This window comes from Carcharhinus amblyrhynchos, chromosome 11, assembly GCF_965287045.1.
Source record: "Carcharhinus amblyrhynchos chromosome 11, sCarAmb.v2.hapA, whole genome shotgun sequence".
Classification (NCBI taxonomy): domain Eukaryota; kingdom Metazoa; phylum Chordata; class Chondrichthyes; order Carcharhiniformes; family Carcharhinidae; genus Carcharhinus; species Carcharhinus amblyrhynchos.
In genome coordinates, this window is record NC_137334.1 from 96,508,118 (window position 1) to 96,531,128 (window position 23,011).

At 49.2% G+C, this 23,011-nt stretch overlaps 1 protein-coding gene across 2 annotated transcripts in view; it reads right to left on the bottom strand.

Annotated features, from left to right (window-relative positions):
- Positions 1 to 21,695, bottom strand: part of glb1l (galactosidase, beta 1-like) — a 60,554-nt gene extending 38,859 nt beyond the window's left edge. Inside the window, exons 1-9 of one of the 2 annotated variants that reach the window (XM_080199637.1) lie at positions 21,618 to 21,695; positions 20,610 to 20,779; positions 18,865 to 19,015; positions 18,266 to 18,326; positions 16,851 to 16,945; positions 9,130 to 9,310; positions 7,866 to 7,924; positions 6,609 to 6,730; positions 6,060 to 6,100 (exon numbers count right to left, since the gene is read on the bottom strand). In XM_080199637.1, coding sequence (XP_080055763.1) covers positions 6,060 to 6,100; positions 6,609 to 6,730; positions 7,866 to 7,924; positions 9,130 to 9,310; positions 16,851 to 16,945; positions 18,266 to 18,326; positions 18,865 to 19,015; positions 20,610 to 20,779; positions 21,618 to 21,665 — 928 coding nt within the window. In that variant the 5' untranslated portion in view covers positions 21,666 to 21,695. Of the gene's footprint in view, positions 1 to 6,059; positions 6,101 to 6,608; positions 6,749 to 7,865; positions 7,925 to 9,129; positions 9,311 to 16,850; positions 16,946 to 18,265; positions 18,327 to 18,864; positions 19,016 to 20,609; positions 20,780 to 21,617 lie in introns of both variants that reach the window. The other variant, XM_080199636.1, reaches the window with a different exon arrangement.
- Between the last annotated feature and the right edge of the window lie 1,316 nt (positions 21,696 to 23,011).

The window sequence follows — 23,011 nt, forward strand, 5'->3', positions numbered from 1 at the left end:
ACTTTATAATACCCATTATAAGAAGTCTCACAACACCAGGTTAAAGTCCAACAGGTTTATTTGGAATCACGAGCTTTCAGACTGCTGCCCCTTCATCGGGTGAGTGGAGGATTTGGTTCACAAACAGAGCAAAGATAGACACAAACTCAATTACAAGATAATGGTTGGAATGTAAGTCTTAACAGGTAATCAAGTCTTTACAGATACAGAATGCGAGTGAAGAGAGGGTTAAGCGCAGGTTAAAGAGATGTGTATTATCTCCAGCCAGGACACAATGAGATTTTGCAAGTCCAGATAAGTCGTGGGGGTTACAGATAGTGTGACATGAACCCAAGATCCCAGTTGAAGCCAAGACGGCCTTCAAGAAACACGACAATGCAGAGTCACTGAGCCAAGTTCCATACACGAGGACGGATTGGTTCTAGGCTGTTTGTGAACCCAACTCCTCACTCACCTGATGATGGGGCATCACTCTAAAAGCTTGTGCTGCCAAATAAACCTTTTGGACTTTAACCTGGTGTTGTGAGACAACTTACTGTGCCCACCTCAGTCCAACATCAGCAAATCTACATTGTAACACCCATGTACCTGTCTAAATGCTTTTTAAAAGACAAACTGTACCCGTCTCTACTACTGCCTCTGGCAGCTTGTTTCAGACACTCACCACCCTCTGTGTGAAAAAATTGCCGCATGTGGGCAACTGCTTAAGAAGGGTAACTACAGCCCGGTTAGCTTAATGTGCATTGTTGGGAAATTGCTAGAATCCATCATAAAAGAAGAAATAGCAAGACACCGAGACAAGAACGGTTTGATCAAACAGACGCAGCATGGATTTGTGACGGGGAAGTCGTGTTTGGTGAATTTATTGGATTTCTATGAGGATGTGATTAGTGCGGTAGACAGAGGGGAACCGATGGATGTGGTGTTTTTAGATTTTCAGAAGGCGTTCGATAAGGTGCCTCACAAAAGGTTGCTGCAGAAGGTTAGGGTGCATGGAGTTGGGGGTAAAGTGTTAGCGTGGATAGAGGATTGGCTATCTAACAGGAAGCAGAGAGTTGGTATCAATGGGTGCTTTTCTGGTTGGCAGTTGGTGACTAGTCGAGTGCCGCAGGGATCGGTGCTGGGGCCTCAACTGTTTACCATTTACACAGACGATCTGGAGGAGGGGGCTGAGTGTAGGGTGACAAAATTTGCTGGTGACACGAAGATGAGTGGAAAAGCAAATTATGTGGAAGGTGCGGAAAGCCTGCAGAGAGATCTGGATAGGCTGAGCGAGTGGGCGAGGACCTGGTGATAGAGTATAACGTTAGCAAATGTGAGATTATCCACTTTGGAAGAAGTAATAGTAGGATGGAATATTATTTAAATGGTGAAAAGCTGCAGCATGCTACGGTGCAGAGGGACCTGGGGGTCCTTGTGCATGAGTCGCAAAAACCCAGTCTTCAGGTGCAGCAGGTGATCAAGAAGGCGAATGGGATGCTGGCCTTTATAGCGAGGGGGATAGAATATAAAAGCAGGGAGGTCTTGCTGCAACTGTACAGGGTACTGGTGAGGCCGCAACTGGAGTACTGTGTGCAGTTTTGGTCACCGTACTTGCGGAAGGATATATTGGCCTTGGAGGGAGTACAGAGAAGGTTCACCAGGCTGATACCGGAGATGAGGGTGTTAGCTTATGAGGAGAGATTAAATAGACTGGGCCTGTACTCGTTAGAGTTTAGAAGGCTGAGGGGGAATCTTATAGAGACTTACAAGATAATGAAGGGGCTGGATAGGGTAGAGGTAGAGAGATTCTTTCCGCTTAGAAAGGAAACCAGAACTAGAGGCACAGCCTCAAAATAAGGCGGGGGTCAGTTTAGATCGGGGGAACTTCTTCACTCAAAGGGTGGTGAATCTCTGGAATTCTCTGCCCGTTGAAGTGGTGGAGGCTACCTCGTTGAATATGTTTAAGTCATGGGTAGATAGGTTTCTGACAGACAAGGGAATTAAGGGTTATGGGGAGAAGGCGGGAAAGTGGAACTGATCCACTTCAGATCAGCCATGATCTTATTGAATGGCGGGGCAGGCTCGAGGGGCTAGATGGCCTACTCCTGCTCCTATTCCTTATGTTCTTATGAAATCAGGAGTGCTAAAAGAAGACATGGGGTTGCTTTGGCAGTCAAGGTGAAGGAAAATCCTAAGAGCTTTGACAGGTATATTAACAGCAAAAGGATAGTAAGGAATAAAATTGGTCCTCTTGAAGATCAGTGTGGTCGGATATGTAGGGAACCAGAAGAAACGGAGGGGATATTAAATGGGATTTTTGCATCCGTATTTACTGTGGAAACTGGCATGGAGTCTATGGAAATAAGGCAAACAAGTAGGGAACCTATACAGATTAAAGGGGAGGAGGTGCTTGCTGTCTTAAGTCAAATCAGAGTAGATAATTCCCTCGGATCTTGAATGAGACTAGTGTTGAAATTGCAGGGGTCCTGGCAGATATATTTAAAATGTCAGTATCCACGGGTGAGGTGCCGGATGATTTGAGGATAGCTCATGTTGTTCCGTTGTTTAAAAAAGGCTCAAAAAGTAATCCGGGAAATTATAGGCCGGTAGGTTTAACGTCAGTAGTAGGTAAATTATTGGAAGCAGCACTAAGAGATAGGATCTACAAATACTTGGATGGACAGGGACTTATTAGGGAGAGTCAACATGGCTTTGTGCGTGACAGGCCATGTTTAACCAATCTATTAGAGATTTTCGAGGAGGTTACCAGGAAAGTGGATGAAGGGAAGGCAGTGGATGTTGTCTACATGGACTTCAGTAAGGCCTCTGACAAGGTCCCGCATGGGAGGTTAGTTAGGAAGGCTCTGTCGCTAGGTATACATGGAGAGGTAGTAAATTGGATTAGACAGTGGTTCAATGGAAGAAGCCAGCGAGTGGTAGTGGAGGATTGCTTCTCTGAGTGGAGGCCTGTGACTAGTGGAGTGCCACAGGGATCAGTGCTGGGTCCATTGTTGTTTGTCATCGATATCAATGATCTGGATGATAATGTGGTAAATTGGATAAGCAAATTTGCTGATGATACAAAGATTGGAGGTGTAGTGGACAGTGAGGAAGGTTTTCAAAGCTTGCAGAGGGATTTGGACCAACTAGAAAAATGGGCTGAAAAATGGCAGATGGAATTTAATGCAGACAAGTGTGAGGTATTGCACTTTGGAAGGATAAACCAAGGTAGAACGTACAAGGTAAATGGTAGGACTCTGAAGAGTGCAGTAGAACAGAGGGATCTGGGAATACAGATACATAATTCACTAAAAGTGGCATCACAGGTGGATAGGGTTGTAAAGAGTGCTTTCAGTACGTTGGCCTTTATAAATCAAAGTATTGAGTATAAGAGTTGGAATGTTATGTGAGGTTGTATAAGACATTGGTGAAGCCAGATTTAGAGTATTGTGTGTAGTTTTGGTCACCTAATTACAGGAAGGATATTAATAAGGTTGGAAGAGTGCAGAGAAGGTTCACAAGGATGTTGCTGGGACTTGAGAAGCTGAGTTACAGAGAGAGATTGAATAGGTGAGGACTTTATTCTCTGGAGTGCAGAAGAATGAGGGGAGATTTGATAGAGGTGTATAAAATTATGATGGGTGTAGATAGAGTGAATGCAAGCAGGATTTTTCCACTGAGTCTAGGGGAGAAAAAAACCAGAGGACATGGGATAAGGGTGAAGGGGGAAAAGTTTAAATGGAATATTAGGGGGGTTTCTTCACACAGAGAGTGGTGGGAGTGTGGAATGAGCTGCCGGATAAAGTGGTAAATGCGGGGTCACTTTTAACATTTAAGAGAAACTTGGACAGGTACATGGATGAGAGGGGTGTGGAGGGATATGGTCCAGGTGCAGGTCAGTGGGACTAGGCAAAAAATGGTTCTGCACAGCCAAGAAGGGTCAAAAGGCCTGTTTCTGTGCTGTAATGTTCCATGGTTCGATAGTTCTATGTACAGTAAGCTTTGTCTATATAGCGTGTGTTTTTATTAGAGTCACAAGTAGGCTTATGCAATGAAGTTACTGTGAAAATCCCCTAGTCACCACACTCCACCTCCTGTTCGGATACACTGAGAGAGAATTTAGCATGGCCAATCCACCTAACCAGTGCATCATTGGAGCATGGGATAAACAATATTTGCCACTATATACTAATATATGTGACAATAATAAATCAAATCAACTTGTATAAAATGACATATAGTTGTGATATAAAATGAAGTTTGTTTGTATAGTCGGGAGATAATGCTGCAACTTTATAAGACCCTTGTCAGACCCCACTTGGAGTACTGTGCGCAGTTCTGGTCGCCTCGCTACAAGAAGGATGTGGAAGCTATTGAGAGGGTGCAGAGGAGATTTACAAGGATGTTACTTGGATTGGGAGGCATGCCTTATGAGGATAGGTTGAGGGAGTTAGGTCTCTTCTCCCTGGAGAGACCAAGGTTGAGAGGCGACCTGATAGAGGTTTATAAAACGTTGAGAGGTATAGACCGGTTGGATTCTCAGAGGCTATTTCCCAGGGCTGAAATGGTCACTACGAGAGGACACAGGTTTAAGGTGCTGGGGAGCAGGTACAGAGGAGATGTCAGGGGTAAGTTTTTCACTCAGAGGGTGGTGAGTGAGTGGAATCGGCTGCCGTCGGTGGTGGTGGAGGCGAACTCACTGGGGTCTTTTAAGAGACTTCTGGATGAGTACATGGGATTTAATGGGATTGAGGGTTATAGATAGGCCTGGTAGGTAGGGATATGATCGGCGCAACTTGTGGGCTGAAGGGCCTGTTTGTGCTGTAGTGTTCTATGTTCTGTGTTAAACTGATCAGTCTGTAGTTACAAGGAATGTCACCTCTTGTTGAATAAGGGTGACACATCGCCCACTCCCCAATCCTCTGGCACTGCCCCCCCGTATCTTGGGAAGATTATGATAAGTCCTTTCGCTGTCTTCATTCCCACTTCCTTCAATCTGGGATAAAACCATCCGCATCAGGAGACTTATCCACTCTAAGCATAGCCAGCTTTTCTGGTACCTCTATCTATTATTTAGACTCGGGGTGTAGTGCTGTTCCCCAGGCGTCACTATCGGGAGCCTTCTTTTCCTGGTGTATGTAATAATGATCTACACCTTGATGTACAGGATGCCATTTCAAAACTTACAAATTACACTAAGCTTGGCAATATTGTGAAGTGTGAGGAGGAGAATGTTGATCTTCAAAAGGACATCAACAAGTTGGTGAAGTGGCAGATGGATGGCAAATGAAATTTAAAGGGGTGCGGGAGCAGAGGGATCTGCCTGTCTAAGTGCATAAATCAATGAAGGTAGCAGGACAGGTGGAGAGGCGGTGAATAAAAGATACAGTGTTATTGGAGACAGAGTACAAGAGCAAGGAGGATGTGGTGAATTTATATGAAGCATTAGCTCAGTTTGAGTTGGAGTATTGTCAACGGTTCTGGGTGTCATACTTTAAGAAGGATGTGAAATCATTGGGAAATGATCCATAAAAATAATCCCTGGAATGAGGAACTTTAGACTTCAGCTGTGAAGATAGGTTGGGACTGTTTACCCTGGAGGAGAAGGTTGAGAGGATATTTGATAAAGATTCTCAAAATCATGCAGGGCTGGCAGAGTGGACAGAGAGAAACCGTTCCTGTTATTGGAAAGATCGAGAACAAAAGGACACAGATTTAAATTAAATAGCAAAAGCAGCACGAGAGACACAGGAGGAAATTCTTCACACAGCAAATATTCAGGATCCAGGAGTCACTGCCTGTGAGTTTTACACATTTCAGTGAATACAGGCCCAGTCGACACAATCTCTCTTCTCACCGTCCCGGTAATGAGTTTGCTAAAACTTTGCTCCATCTTCACAGAATCCCTTTCAAATAAATCAATGAAATTCCATCTTCCCCAACTGAGGATTACACATTTTTCTCCTGACAGCCGTGAAGAGGGACTTTGCCCCAGTCAGCCTGTTTCCCATTCCTGCAAACTGCAGCAATTATACAAACCCCCTTCCCGGGAATCATCCACACCGTTCCAGACTCACCATTCCAGTATCCAAAATTAGTGCCGCCTTCAAACATGTACCTGAAAAATAACACAGAACAAACTCATTCTTAATGTCCACCGACAGTCAGCCAATACCTCCCCCCACCACAGAGAATCAGTGACAGAGAGTGCAGGAGGAGGAGGGAGGGGAGAGGAGGGAGGGGAGAGAGAGAGACAGAGGAGTGGAGGGGGGGGTGTGGAGAGAGACGCAGGCGTGGAGAGAGAGATGTGGGGGTGGAGAGTCACAGAGATCGAGAGGATGGGTGGAGAGGGGCGAGTGGAGAGAGATGCAGGGATGGAGAGAGAGGGGGTGGAGAGAGAGACGTGATGGTGGAGCGAGAGGGGAGTTGAGGGGGGAGGGGAGGGGAGTTGAGGGGGGAGGGGAGTTGAGGGGGGAGGGGAGGGGAGTTGAGGGGTGGCGGGGAGGGGAGAGGGGTGGTGAAGGGAAAGATGCAGTTGCTGATGGTGCGAACGAGAGTTGGAACGACAGAACAAGAACAGCCCGAGATAGCGGAGAGTTCCGAGGGGCGGTGGTAAATTTGCTTACATATTCACACTGGCTCCGATCTGTAACATATCCTCCAGCATTCTGGTGGCATTTTCAGTTGGAACAACGGAATGCTCCACTCCCCAGTAATCGAGCCACCCCACATAGAACTCCGAGTTCACCTTCAACACAGCAAGAAACTGTTCGGGTCATTAACAAACTCACCAGATTAACCTGCCCATTCCCCACACTGGCAAACCCCGAACCCTGGGACCCTCCCTCTTCACCCAACCCCCCCACCAGCAGAATATCCCCAACACCCCCCACCTTCCCCCACACACCCCCCCACACCTCCCCAACCCCCATCACCCCCACACCTCCCCAACCCCCATCACCCCCACACCTCCCCAACCCCCATCACCCCCACACCTCCCCAACCCCCATCACCCACTCACCCTGCAATCCCCATCACCCATTCACCCCCCAACCCCCATCACCCACTCACCCCCACCCCATCACCCACTCACCCCCCAACCCCCATCACCCATTCACCCCCCAACCCCCATCACCCACTCACCCACTCACCTCCCCAACCCCCATCACCCCCCCAATCCCCATCACCCACTCACCCCCCCAATCCCCATCACCCACTCACCCCCCCAATCCCCATCACCCACTCACCCCCCCAATCCCCATCACCCACTCACCCCCCCAATCCCCATCACCCACTCACCCCCCCAATCCCCATCACCCACTCACCCCCCCAATCCCCATCACCCACTCACCCCCCCAATCCCCATCACCCACTCACCCCCCCCAATCCCCATCACCCACTCACCCCCCCAATCCCCATCACCCACTCACCCCCCCCAATCCCCATCACCCACTCACCCCCCAAGCCCTTCACCAAGGCCGTCACCAACTAACCCATTCCCCCATCCTGTGTCTATCACAACACACTCACTGAGCCCATCCACCCCTCCCCACCCACAGCCCATCCACCCCCCACCCACCCAGAGCCCAACCACCCCTCCCCACCCACAGCCCATCCACCCCCTCCCCACCCACAGCCCATCCACCCCCTCCCCACCCACAGCCCATCCACCCCCTCCCCACCCACAGCCCATCCACCCCTCCCCACCCACAGCCCATCCACCCCTCCCCACCCAGAGCCCATCCACCCCCTCCCCACCCAGAGCCCATCCACCCCCTCCCCACCCACAGCCCATCCACCCCCACCCTCCCACTGAGAGCCCATTGCATCTTCTACTTCCTGGAGTCCTCCCACCCACCCAGAACCCACCCGACCCCACTCACCAATGGGCCTTTGGGTTCAAACAGTCTTTGGAGTCTAAATGAGCCATTGACATCATCAGCTGTGGAATCAGAAAACAAAAAGATTAAATCAAAGATGCCCAGGGAGCAGCAACGAGAACCCCGTCACTGAGGGCCACTGGCTCGGGAACCCCGTCACTGAGGGCCACTGGCTCGGGAACCCCGTCACTGAGGGCCACTGGCTCGGGAACCCCGTCACTGAGGGCCACTGGCTCGGGAACCCCGTCACTGAGGGCCACTGGCTCGGGAACCCCGTCACTGAGGGCCACTGGCTCGGGAGCCCCGTCACTGAGGGCCACTGGCTCGGGAGCCCCGTCACTAATCAACATCCGATCTAGACGATGGACTGTAGATACATGAACAAATGTGAGAAATTGAGGAGGCAGTGGGAGAATTATTTTTCAGTGTAAGATTTGAGAATATGTCAGGCAGCATTGCAACATTGCAGCTTGGTTAGACAGGAATTACTGGAACAACGGGCGTACAAACCAGCTGGAGAACAGACTGGGGAGCCAGGCTGACAGTTCATATTGCTCTGCTGGTCTCAGTGCTACAAAGGGAAGGTAAATCTCCACTCTGAGAACCAACACTCAACCATTCAGAGAGAATTACCCCAGTGAGAGTCAGTGTGTGTGGAACTGTATCCCAGTGAGAGTCAGTGTGTGTGGAACTGTATCCCAGTGAGAGTCAGTGTGTGTGGAACTGTACCCCAGTGAGAGTCAGTGTGTGTGGGACTGTACCCCAGTGAGAGTCAGTGTGTGTGGGACTGTACCCCAGTGAGAGTCAGTGTGTGTGGAACTGTACCCCAGTGAGAGTCAGTGTGTGTGGGACTGTACCCCAGTGAGAGTCAGTGTGTGTGGGACTGTACCCCAGTGAGAGTCAGTGTGTGTGGGACACGTACCCCAGTGAGAGTCAGTGTGTGTGGGACACGTACCCCAGTGAGAGTCAGTGTGTGTGGGACTGTACCCCAGTGAGAGTCAGTGTGTGTGGGACACGTACCCCAGTGAGAGTCAGTGTGTGTGGAACTGTATCCCAGTGAGAGTCAGTGTGTGTGGAACTGTATCCCAGTGAGAGTCAGTGTGTGTGGGACTGTATCCCAGTGAGAGTCAGTGTGTGTGGGACTGTACCCCAGTGAGAGTCAGTGTGTGTGGGACTGTACCCCAGTGAGAGTCAGTGTGTGTGGAACTGTATCCCAGTGAGAGTCAGTGTGCGTGGAACTGTATTCTGGTGAAAGATTTATGCTTACTAGTGCCGAAATCGATGGTTGCGTAGATCCCCTGTAATGTGCCGCACTTCAGCTCCTGCATCTGGTTCCCATCAGTGGTGAAGAGCAGTACATCTTCTCCCAGGTGTGAACGCATGACCTCGCGCAGGTGTCTCAGGTAGTTAAAATCACAGGTAAAATAACTACCATATTCATTCTCTACCTGTAGAGAGAGCAGGTCAGTTGGAATGTACAGGCAGAGTGAGAACATTGCTGTGTTAGTCCTTTAAACTGCAAGAACTAGGAACAGGAGAGAGGCCATTCAGCCCTTCGAGCCTGATCTGCCATTTAAGATCTTGGCTAATCTAACATTTAATCAATCCACTTTCCTGCTTTATTTCTGTTTCTCTTAATCCCCCAACATTAAAACCTTCTCAATCTCAGCCTTGGAAAGGTTCAAGGACTCAGACCCCACAGCTTCCTGCGGGAAAGATCTCCAAAGATTCTCCACTCTCTGAAAGAGGAAACTTTTCCTCAAGTCCGTCTTAAATGAGCCCCCCCCACCCCTTTCCTCCCCCGCTCCTTATTCTGTGACTCTGCCCTCTGGTCCCACCCTCTCCCAGGAGTGGAAACACCTTCTCCGCATTGACCCTGTCTAACCCCCCCAGAATCTGATGTCTCAATCATATCCCCTCTCATTCTTCTCAACTCCAGAGAGTTAACACACCCAGCCTGTTTAACCTTTCCTCATGTGGCAGTCCCTCCATACCCGGGATCAGTAAACCTCCTCTGTATCGCCTCTAATGATAATATATATAAATAAGGGGACCAAGACTGAGCACGTTATTGTAAATGTGGCCTCACTTGTACTCTGTACAGTTGCAGCATCACTGCTTTACTTTTATATTCCAGCCCCTTGAAATTCCCTGTGTGCTAGCTTTCCGGGTTTCAGGAACAAGGATCCTCCCAAGTCCCTTTGTGCTCCAGCTTTCTGCAGCCTCTCTCCATTTAAATGACAATCCACCTTCTCATGTTTTCTTCCAAAATCAACAATCTCACATTTTCCCACATTGAATTCCATTTGCCGAATCTCTGCCCACTCAAATAAAGAACAAAGAAAATTCCAGCACAGGAACAGGCCCTTCGGCCCCTCCAAGCCTGCACCAACCGTGCTGCCCGACTGAACTAAAACCCCCGACCCTTCCGGGGACCATATCCCTCTATTCCCATCCTATTCATGGATTTGTCCAGATGCTCCTTAAAATTCACTACCTCCCCCGACAGTGAGTTCCAGAAACTCACCACCCTCTGTGTAAAAAAAAACTTGCCTCGTACATCTCCTTTAAACATTAGCCCTCGCACCTTAAATCTATACCTCCCAGTAATTGACTCTTCCACCCTGGGAAAAAGCTTCTGACTATCCACTCTGTCCATGCCTCCCATAATCTTGTAGATTTCTATTGGGTCTCTCCTCAACCTCCATCGTTCTGGTGAGAACAAACCAAGTTTCTCCAACCTCTCCTCATAGCTAATGCCCTCCATACCAGGCAACATCCTGGTAAATCTTTTCTGTACCCTCTCCAAAGCCTCCACATCCTTCTGGTAGTGTGGTGACCAGAATTGAACACTATATTCCAAATGTGGCCTGACTAAGGTTCTATAAAGCTGCAACATGACTTGCCAATTTTTAAACTCAGTACCCCGATGAAGGCAAGCATGCCGTATGCCTTCTTGACTACCTTCTCCACCTGCATTGCCATTTTTAGTGACCCATGTACCTGTACACCCAGATCACTTCGCTTATCAATAGTCTTAAGGGTTCTGCCATTTATTGTATATTTCCTATCTGTATTAGACCTTCCAAAATGCATTATCTCTCATTTGTCTGGATTAAACTCCAGTTGCCATCTCTGTATCCAAACATCAAACCGATCTATACCCTGCTGTATCCTCTGATGGTCCTCATCGCTATCCGCAAATCCACAAACCTTTGTTGATTATGAATCAAACCAGTTATATTTTCCTCCAAATCATTTATATATATTACAAACAGCAAAGGTCCCAGTACTGATCCCTGAGGAACGTCACTAGTCACAGCCCTCCATTCAGAAACTCACCCTTCCACTGCCATCCCCTGTCCTCTTTGACCGAGCCAGTTCTGTATCCACCTTGTCAGCTCACCTCTGATCCCATGCGACTTCACCTTCTGCACTAGTCTGCCATGAGGAACCTTGTCAAAGTCCATGTAGACAACATCCACTGCATCCTCATCAATTATCTTTGTTATTTCCTCAAAAAACTCGATCAAGTTAGTGAGGCTCCACCTCTTCTTCATGAAACCACGTTGCCTCTTGTTAATACATCCACTTATTTCCAAATGGGAGTAAATCCTGTCTCGAAGAACCCTCTCCAATAATTTCCCTACCACTGATGTAAGGCTCATTGGTCTGTAATTACCTGGATTATTCTTGCTACCCTTCTTAAACAAAGGAACAACATTGGCTATTCTCTAATCCTCTGGGACCTCCCCTGTAGCCAGTGAGGATACAAAGATTTCTCTCAAGGCCCCAGCAATTTCCTCTCTTGCCTCTCTCAGTATTCCAGAGTATATCCCATCAGGCCCTGGGGACTCGTCTACCTTGATGTTTCTCAAGAACCCCAATACCACCTCCTTTTTGATCTCAACATGACTCAAACTATCTACACATCTTTTCCCAGACTCATCATCCACCAAATCCTTCTCTTTGGTGAATACTGACGCAAAGTACTCATTTAATACCTTGCCCATTTCCTCTGGCTCCAGACATAGATTCCCTCCCTTGTCCTTGAGTGGGCCAAACCTCTCCCTGGCTACTCTCTTGCTCTTGACTTTTTGTGACCCCTTTTAGCCCTTCTGATTCCTTGCTTAAGTCTCTTTCTACTTTCCTTGTATTCCACACTTGCTTCATGTGTTCTCAGCCTCTGAGCTTTGATAAATGTTTCCTTTTTCTCTTTGACGAGGCTCACAATATCTCTCGTTATTCAAGGTTCCTGAAACTTGCCATACTTATCCTTCATCCTTACAGGAATGTGCTGGTCCTGAATCCCGACCAACTTACACTTGAAAGCCTCTCACACTCCAGATGTTGATTTGCCCTCAAACATCTGCCCCCAATCTACATTCTTTAGTTCCAGTCTAATATTGTTGTAATTGGAGAAAGCTAGCACAAGGGGGCATAGCTTTAAATTAAGGGGTGGTAGTTATAGGACGGATGTCAGGGGTAGGTTCTTTACCCAGAGGGTGGTGAGGGATTGGAATGCCCTGCCTGCTGCAGTTGTAAATGCGCCTAGTTTGGGGGCGTTTAAGAGATCCGTGGATAGGTTTATGGATGGAAAGGGATTGGTTTAGGTTAGAGGGTCATTGTTTTTTAACTGGTCGGCGCAACATCGTGGGCCGAAGGGCCTGTTCTGCGCTGTAATGTTCTATTTTCTATGTTCTAATTAGCCTTCCCCCAGTTTAACACCTTAACTTGAGGACTACACTTACTTTTATCCATCAGTACCTTGAAGCTTACTGAATTGTGGTCACTGTTTCCGAACTGCTCCCCTACTGAAACATCGACCACCTGGCTGGGTTCATTCCCCAATACCAGGTCCGGTATGGCCCCTTCCCTAGTTGGATTATCTACATACTGTCCCAGTCAATATAGGGGAAGTTAAAGTCTCCCACCTCAAGATAAAGGGGGGGCGGTTCAGAACGGAGTTGAGGAGGAACTTCTTCACTCAAAGGGTGGTGAATCTCTGGAATTCTCTGCCCGTTGAAGTGGTGGAGGCTGCCTCGCTAAATATTTTTAAGAAGCGGGTTGATGGGTTTTTGATAAGAGAGGGGATTAAGGGTTATGGGGAGAGGGCGGGAAAGTGGAACTGAGCCACGACAGATCAGCCATGATCTTATTGAATGGCGGGGCAGGCTCGAAGGGCCAGATGGCCCACTCCTGCTCCTATTTCTTATGTTCTTATGTTCTTATGAAACCCTCCTGGATGCTTACAAACTGTCCCATCCATGCCCTGAGCACTAAGTCAGTCCCAGTCAATATAGGGGAAGTTAAAGTCTCCCACCTCAACAACCCTGTTACTTTTACATATAATAGAATCATAGAAACCCTACAGTGCAGAAAGAGGCCCTTCAGCCCATCGAGTCTGCCCTGACCACAATCCCACCCAGGCTTTACCCCCATATCCCCACATATTTACCCGCTAATCCCTCTAATCTACACATTCCAGGACACTAAGGGACAATTTAGTATGGCCAATCAACCTAACCTGCACATCTTTGGAACGTGGGAGAAAAACGGAGCACCCGGAGGAAACCCACACAGACACAGGGAGAATGTGCAAACTCCACACAGACAGTGACCCGAGCCAGGAATTGAACCCAGGACCCTGGAGCTGTGAAGCAGCAGTGCTAACCACTGTGCTACCGTGCTGCCCATCTTGCCAAAATCTGCCTACATATCTGTTCCTTTATCTCCCGCTGGCTGTTGGGTGGCCTACAGTTAAACCTCCAAAATTGGGATTATGCTTTTCCTATTCCTATCAGGGCAGCACGGTAGCACAGTGGTTAGCACTGCTGCTTTACAGCTCCCGGGTCCTGGGTTCAATTCCTGGCTCGGGTCACTGTCTGTGTGGAGTTTGCACATTCTCCTCGTGTCTGCATGGGTTTCCACCGGGTGCTCCGGTTTCCTCCCACAGTCCAAAGATGTGTGGGTTAGGTTGATTGGCCATGCTAAAATTACCCCTGAGTGTCTCCAGGGATGTGTAGGTTAGAGGGATTAGTGGGTATAATATGTAGGGATATGGGGGTAGGGCCTGGGTGGGATTGTGTTCGGTGCAGACTCGATGGGCCGAAGAGCCTCTTTCTGCACTGTAGGGTTCTATGATTCTATTCCTGAGCTTTATCCATATTGCCTCACTGTATGAGCCCTCCGAGGCGTCCTCCTGGGGTACAGCTGTGATATTCTCCTTTAACCAGTAGTGCAACTCCCCCACCCTTTTACATCCCCCTCTATCCCACCTGAAACATCTGTATCCTGGAATGTTAAACTGTCCTTCCCTTAACCAAGTCTCTGTAATAGCAACAACATCGTAGTTCCGAGTACTAATCCAAGCTCTAAGTTCATCTGCCTTACCTGCTACACTCCACGCATTGAAACAAATGCACTTCAGCCTCCCAACCCCTTGTCAATACTGGCTGCTTCCTGTTCATTAGCCTCTATCCATGCCAGAATATTATCTCCAACACCATGAGCTTAAGTCCTGTGTAGAAGCCTTTTGTGTGGCAGCTTATCAAATGCCTTTTGAAAATCCAAACATACAACATTGACTGGTTCTCCTTTACCTACTCTGGCTGATAACACATAAGAACGTAAGAAATAGGAGCAGGAGTAGGCCATCTAGCCCTTCGAGCCTGCCCCGCCATTCAATAAGATCATGGCTGATCTGAAGTGGATCAGTTCCACTTTCCCGCTTTCTCCCCATAACCCTTAATTCCCCTGTCTGTCAAAAACCTATCTACCCGTGACTTAAATATATTTAGCGAGGTAGCCTCCACCACTTCAATGAGCAGAGAATTCCAGAGATTCACCACCCTTTGAGTGAAGAAGTTCCTCCTCAACTCCGATCTAAACTGCCCTCCCTTATCTTGAGGCTGTGCCCTCTAGTCCTGCTGTCCTTTCTGAGCGGGAAGAATCTTTCTACCTCTACCCGATCCATCCCTTTCATTATCTTACAAGTCTCTATAAGATCCCCCCTCATCCTTCTAAACTCCAACCAGTCTATTCAGTCTCTTTTCATAGTCCAACCCCCTCTTCTCCGGTATCAGCCTAGTGAACCTCCTCTGCACTCCCTCCAAGGCCAAAATACCCTTGCGCAAGAGCGACGACCAAAACTGCACACAGTACTCCAGCTGCGGCCTCACCAGTGCCCTGTACAGTTGCAGCAAGACCTCCCTACTTTTATATTCTATCCCCCTCGCGATAAAGGCCAACATCCCATTCGCCTTCTTGATCACCTGCTGCACCTGCTGACTGGGTTTTTGTGACTCATGCACAAAGACCCCCAGGTCCCTCTGCACCGTAGCATGCTGCAGCTTTTCGCCCTTTAAATAGTAATCCCTCCTACTATTATTCCTGCCAAAGTGGATAACCTCACACTTGCTAACATTATACTCCATCTGCCAGGTCCTCGCCCACTCGCTCAGCCTATCCAGATCCCTCTGCAGACTTTCCACACCCTCCGCACAATTTGCTTTTCCACTCATCTTCGTGTCATCAGCAAATTTCGTTACCCTACACTCAGCCCCCTCCTCCAGATCATCTATATAAATGGTAAATAGTTGACGCCCCAGCACCGATCCCTGCAGCACTCCACTAGTCACCAACCGCCAATCAGAATAGCACCCATTGATACCAACTCTCTGCCTCCTATTAGACAACCAATCCTCTATCCACGCTAACACCTTACCCCCAACTCCATGCCCCCTAACCTTCTGAAGCAACCTTTTATGAGGCACCTTATCAAACGCCTTTTGAAAATCGAGAAACACCACATCCTCCGGTTCCCCTTTGTCTACCGCACTAGTCACATCCTCATAGAAATCCAATAAATTTGTGAAACACAACTTCCCCTTAACGAATCCATACTGCATCTGCATTATCAAACCATTCTTTTCTAGGTGCCTCGCTATTTCTTCTTTGATGATGGATTCAAGCATTTTTCCAACTACAGATGTTAAACTAACCGGCCTATAATTCCCTGCCTTTTGCCTGCTACCTATTTTAAACAGCAGCATAACATTAGCCGTTTTCCAATCTTCCGGCACTTCCCTGGAATCCAGTGAAGTTTGGTAAATAATCACTAAGGCATCCACTATCACCTCTGCCATTTCCTTCAGAACCTCTATCAATGAACTTCTCAATGAACTGGAGTTAATTTGTCAGAGATGATTTCCCCTTTGTGAAGCCAAGCGGTCTCTGCCTGATCAGATTATGATTTTCCAAATGCGCTGCTATTCTCTCCTTAATAACCCATTCTAATATTTTCCCAATAACTGAAGTTAGACTAACTGGCCTGTCGTTTCCTACATTTTGCCCCTTTCCCTTTTGGAACAAGGATATCAGATTGGCAGCTTTCCAATCCTGTGGCGCAGTTCCAGGATCCAAGGAATTTTGGAAATTTACTGCCAATGCATCCCACAATCTCTGGAGCTCCTCCTTCAAGACCCTGCAAACCATCAGACCCAGCGGATTATCAGCCTTTAACCCCATTACTTTGGCTCAATTCCTGGGTGATGGTGACTGTATTTAATTCCTCCCCAGTATTTTTTTACTGTTTCGGGGATGTTTGTAGTATTCGCTACAGGAAAAACCGATTCAAAAGATCAATTTAACTCCTCTAACATTTCTTGCTTCTCTTTTCATTTTAATGTGATTAAAGCTCTGATTACCTGTTTGTTTTTTTTTGCTAGTTTGCTCTCAGTTTATTTTCTCATCTTTTTTTGTTAAAGCGATTTTTTGCGGCATTCTAAATCGATCCCACTCTTCTGACCAAACACTGACCTTTGCAATTTTATGTTTCCACTTTCAATTTCATACCCTGCTTAATTTCCTTGGTTATCCAGCGTGTGCATACATGCGTGTGTGTGTGCACATGTGTGCATGTGCAGGCGTGTGTGTGTGTGCGCGTAGCCATGCAAGAAAGCAGGTGAGGCGATACATTGCTCTTACCTGAAAACTGATGATGGGCCCTCCGTTCTGATACGTTAAGGGTTTCATCTTTGGCAACAGAATTGAAAACCACTTGTCCACTGCTGCCAGGTAATCTGAGAGAAAGGAGAATTTCTCATTACAGTATTGCCAATCTGAACTCACCAACCCTCCAATGATGCCCTTCAGGAGTTAGCCCTGCCCCCAGTATAAATACACAATCCTTTCAGCCCATCGAGCCTGTGTTACCTCTTTGAAAGTGACTATCCAATTGGTCCCACTGCCCCATACTTTCCCCATAGATCGACATTGAAACATAGAAAACAAGAACAGACGATGGTTACGATGGGTATAGAGGGATTTGGGCCAAATGCTGGAAATTGGGATTAGCTTAGTGCAGAGGAGGTTTACTAGGCTGATACCGGAGTTGAGGGGGTTGAGCTATGAGGAGAGGCTGAATAAACTGGGCTTGTACTTGTTAGAGTTTAGAAGAATGAGGGGAGATCTCATTGAGACGTATAAGATGATGAATGGGATGGATAGGATAGAGGTGGAGAGACTCTTCCCGCTCAGAAAGGACAGTAGGACTAGGGGGCATAGCCTCAAGATAAAGGGGAGGCGGTTTAGAACGGAGTTGAGGAGGAACTTCTTCACTCAAAGGGTGGTGAATCTCTGGAATTCTCTGCCCGTTGAAGTGGTGGAGGCTGCCTCGCTAAATATTTTTAAGAAGCGGGTTGATGGGTTCTTGATAAGAGAGGGGATTAAGGGTTATGGGGAGAGGGCGGGAAAGTGGAACTGAGCCACGACAGATCAGCCATGATCTTATTGAATGGCGGGGCAGGCTCGAAGGGCTAGATGGCCTACTCCTGCTCCTATTTCTTATGTTCTTATGTTATGTTAAGTGTTGGTAAATGGGATCAGTGTAAATTGATATTTGATGGCTGGCTTGGACATGGTGAGGATGGAGGGAGCACCTCCATCTGAAGGCCCATTCAGAGTGGGCACAACCCCCTCATGGATCGGAGACCTTCAGCCCCTCTCTCACTCCCAGGCCTATCCCACTGCTGTTCCACCTACTCGGTTGGGTCGCACCCCGGGGACCCCCAGAAATCACCCGGGCATTTTATCAAACTTCAGGATGTCATAATCCGGAAACCAATTAACAATCTTTCAAAACATTTCCCAGCCAAATTCAGTCTTAAAGGGACATCAAATAAAAAGGAATAGAGAGGATTTTCCCACACACACACACTCCATGCACATACGCTCCGTGCACAGCCTCACATTTGCCTCCTCTTTCCTTCCTCCAATTCAGGGCTAAAGCTTTTAGGCTCAATCTGCTCACTGTAAATGTTATTTCTCTTTGAAAGGTTTTATCCTGATGTCCAATAGCTGCCAATGCTTTTCCCCCTCAATGAATAGAAGACGCTTTCTACCTGGATCTGATGACCGCAGATTGATTCTTGGATTCTCTAACAGCCAGGCTGGGATACCACCCTGAAAACAAACACAAATTGGACAACAATTGCAAGTTAAATACCGCTCCCATTGCTCTGAATCCCAGCCCAGCAAGGGAACTCCAAGGCTCCATTCCTGCTCTTGCACCAACTGAGCTGATTGGATCCAGAGTGGCAGGAACATCTCAATCCCATATCCAAAGGGCGTTCAATCTTCCCCCACCATCTTGTCCACCCCATCCTAGAGAGGGGTGCAGCTCCCATACATCCTACCCGAGCAGGACACAGTCCCCACTTCCCAGCCCGGGTAGGGCTCAGACATACCCCCACCCATCCCGGGGAGAGCTCAGCCATCACCCCCTCCCCCCACCCCCTTACGCAACAGATAGCAATTGGTCACCCCCCAACCCTCACACCACCTGGTTGGGAATCGGTTACCTCAACCCCTCAGATCTAGGTGGGGCTCAAACACACTCAAACACACCCAGTCAGAGATCAGTCACCACAGGTAATGTCCCCATCACAGATACCCACTGCTGCTCTAAGGAAGGCACTCAGCAGTGTTAGAACAATCTCACCAGCTCCCACTCAGCACAGATGTAGGGTCCAGGACGGAGAATGACAAACAGACCCAACTTGTGAGCCAGAGTTACAAAATACACAACATCTTTCGAATTGCTGAAGTCATAAACCCCAGGTGTAGTTTCATGGTAATTCCAGGGAACATACCTGTGGAGGAGAGAGAGAGACCATCAGACATGGAATGGATTACCCATAATACAGGAACACTCATCCAGACCAACACCCTACCCAGTGTATTCCACACCAGTACTGAGCAACAGACTGGAATCTAATTGAGGGGTGCAGGGTGGTTTAAGAACATAAGAAATAGGAGCAGGAGTAGGCCATCTAGCCCTTCGAGCCTGCCCCGCCATTCAATAAGATCATGGCTGATCTGAAGTGGATTAGTTCCACTTTCCCGCTTTCTCCCCATAACCCTTAATTCCCCTGTCTATTAGAAACCTATCTACCCATGACTTAAATATATTTAGCAAGGTAGCCTCCACCATTTCAATGGGCAGAGAATTCCAGAGATTCACCACCTTTTGAGTGAAGAAGTTCCTCCTCAACTCCGATCTAAACTGCCCCCCACTTATCTTGAGGCTGTGCCCTCTAGTCCTGCTATCCTTTCTGAGCGGGAAGAATCTCTCTACCTCTACCCTATCCATCCCTTTCATTATGTTATACGTCTCTATAAGATCCCCCCTCATCCTTCTAAACTCCAACGAGTACAGACCCAGTCTATTTAGTCCCTCTTCATAGTCCAACCCCCTCATCTCCGGCATCAGCCGAGTGAACCCTCTCTGCACTCCCTTCAAGGCCAAAATATCCTTGCGCAAGAGAGGCGACCAAAACTGCACACAGTACTCCAGCTGCGTCCTCACCAGTGCCCTGTACAGTTGCAGCAAGACCTCCCTACTTTTATATTCTATCCCCCTCGCTATAAAGGCCAGCATCCCATTCGCCTTCTTGATCACCTGCTGTGCCTGCAGACTGGGTTTTTGCGACTCATGCACAAAGACCCCCAGGTCCCTCTGCACAGTAGCATGCTGCAGCTTTTCACCCTTTAAATAGTAATCCCTCCTACTATTATTTCTGCCAAAGTGGATAACCTCACACTTGCTAACATTATACTCCATATATATAGAATATATATAGATTATATATCAGTATATAGATTATATATACATATATAGATTATGTATAGAATAACAGACACCCGGGAGTGAGTTATAGACTGGAATCTATTCGAGGGGTTCGGGGTGATTTATATTCAGAATAAAAGATACTCAGGACTGAGTATGGGATACATTGGTCACAATATTGATTGATTCTCTGACAGTGCGGCACTCCCTCAGCACTGACCCTCTGACAGTGCGGCACTCCCTCAGCACTGACCCACTGACAGTGCGGCACTCCCTCAGCACTGACCCTCTGACAGTGCGGCACTCCCTCAGCACTGACCCTCTGACAGTGCGGCACTCCCTCAGCACTGACCCTCTGACAGTGCGGCACTCCCTCAGCACTGACCCTCTGACAGTGCGGCACTCCCTCAGCACTGACCCTCTGACAGTGCGGCACTCCCTCAGCACTGACCCTCTGACAGTGCGGCACTCCCTCAGCACTGACCCTCTGACAGTGCGGCACTCCCTCAGCACTGACCCTCTGACAGTGCGGCACTCCCTCTGTAGTAGCCCAGGTTTAACACAAGCTGCCTTTCCCAAACCACTGCATCAATACGAAGTAGTTGAGTTTCACTTACACCTGAATGGTGTTGAGCCCACCCATGTACATTTTCTGCAGTCTGTCCTTCCAATAGATGTATGGAACTCGAAAATAGTGAATACTCCCAGAGATGTACCGGAAACAGGAACCATCTTTACTGAAGCAATCCCTCTCATAGTCAACAACAAAAGTACCGGCTTTAGAAACCTGTTTCAGAAAAAAAAACACAAGGTCAAAAAAAGAGTAAAGCTCCCTCTACACTGTCCCCCATCAAACACTCCCAGGACAGGTACAGCACGGGGTTAGATACAGAGTAAAGCTCCCTCTACACTGTCCCCATCAAACACTCCCAGGACAGGTACAGCACGGGGTTAGATACAGAGTAAAGCTCCCTCTACACTGTCCCCATCAAACACTCCCAGGACAGGTACAGCACGGGGTTAGATACAGAGTAAAGCTCCCTCTACACTGTCCCCATCAAACACTCCCAGGACAGGTACAGCACGGGGTTAGATACAGAGTAAAGCTCCCTCTACACTGTCCCCATCAAACACTCCCAGGACAGGTACAGCACGGGGTTAGATACAGAGTAAAGCTCCCTCTACACTGTCCCCATCAAACACTCCCAGGACAGGTACAGCACGGGGTTAGATACAGAGTAAAGCTCCCTCTACACTGTCCCCATCAAACACTCCCAGGACAGGTACAGCACGGGGTTAGGATCTGGGTGTGGGTCTCTGGTCCATGGGGGTTTGGGGTCAGGGGTCAGGTTTGGGAGTTAGTTTTGGGGTGAGTTTGGTAGGTTTTGGAGTGGGGTTTTGGGGTGAGTTTTGGGTGGGTTTCAGGGTTTTGGGATTGGTTTTGGGGTTAGTTTTGGGGTGGTTAGTTTTGGGTGGGTTTAGGGGTGAGTTTTGGGGGTTTGAGGTTAGTTGTGGGGTGAGTTTTGGGGTGAGGTATTGGAGTTAGTTTTGGGGTTGGTTTTGGGTGGGATTAGGGGTGAGTTTTGGGGCTTTGAGGTTAGTTTGGGGGATTCTCTCTCTCTCACCGCCACCTCCCGGTACAGCAGCAGGAGCAGACACACCGCGATCTCCATCCCCGGGAGCGGGGCCGCTGGGCGGGGGGTCCCCGCGGTGGGGGGCGGGTGGGGGGGGGGGGTGGCGGAGCCCCGGGGAGGGGGGGGGGGCGGGCGGTTGGTCGGTTTGATATAAAAGCGGAAACCGATTCCAGAATTGGAACCGCCCAGAATGGAATTTCCGCAAAATAAACCGCTACAGAAAATGGGAGCGGAACCGCCCGGAGTCCCAGAGACTCCCCCCCACCCCCACCACCCAGACACCCCCACCCCCACCACCCAGACACCCCCCCACCACCCAGACACCCCCCCCACCCCCACCACCCAGAGACCCCCCCACCCCCACCACCCAGACACCCACCCAGAGACCGTCCCCCCCCCACCCAGAGACCCCCCCCCACTCCCAAACACCCACCCAGAGACCATTCCCCCCCCCACCCAGAGACCCCCCCACCCTCCAGAGCCCCCTCCCCCCCCCCAACACCACCTCTCCCAGAGATGCCCCCCAATACACCCCCCCAAACACCCCCACACCCTCCCCCAACACCCCCTCCAGAGCCCCCTCCCCCAACACCCCCTCCCCCCAAATCCCCTTCTCTCCAACACCCCCTCCCCCAGAGCCCCCTCCCCCCAACACCCCCCTCCAGGGCCCCCTCCTCAACACCCCCTCCCCCAGAGCCCCTTCAACCTCACACCCAAAACCCTCCCCAAAACAACCCCTCCCCCAAACCTTTCCCCCAGAAACCCACCCCCCAAACCTCCCCTAAACCAATCCTCAATCCCACCCCCAACACCTCCCAAACCCCACCCCCAGAACACCAAACCCCACCCCCAAAATACCCCCACCCCCCAAAACAGCCCCCCTCCCACAGAGTCACCCCACCACCCAGAACCTCACCTCCCAAAATACCTCCCCAAAACAAATCCTCCCCCAGAGCCCCCTCCCCTAGAATCCCACCCCCCCACTCAGAGACCCCCAAAACACCCTCTCCCCCAGAACCACCTCACCCAGAGCTCCTTCCCTCAAAACCCTTCCCCCCAGAATCACACCCCTCAAAACACCTTCTCCCCACCCACAGCCCCCTCCCCCAAAAACACCACCTCCCCAGAGCCTCCTCCCCCAGATCCCACCCCCTCCCCTCAGAATCCCACCCACCAAAACCCATCACCACCCCCCAAAACCCCACCCAGTGGCCCCTCCCCCAAAATCCCACCCCCCAAAACTGCCCCTCTCCCCCAGAACACCCACAGACAACCCCCCAGAATCCCAGCCGCCCAAACCCTCCCTAAACCCGTTCCCCAGCCAGAGCCCCCACAACCCCACCCCTCAAACATCCCCCCACAACCCCACCCCTCAAACATCCCCC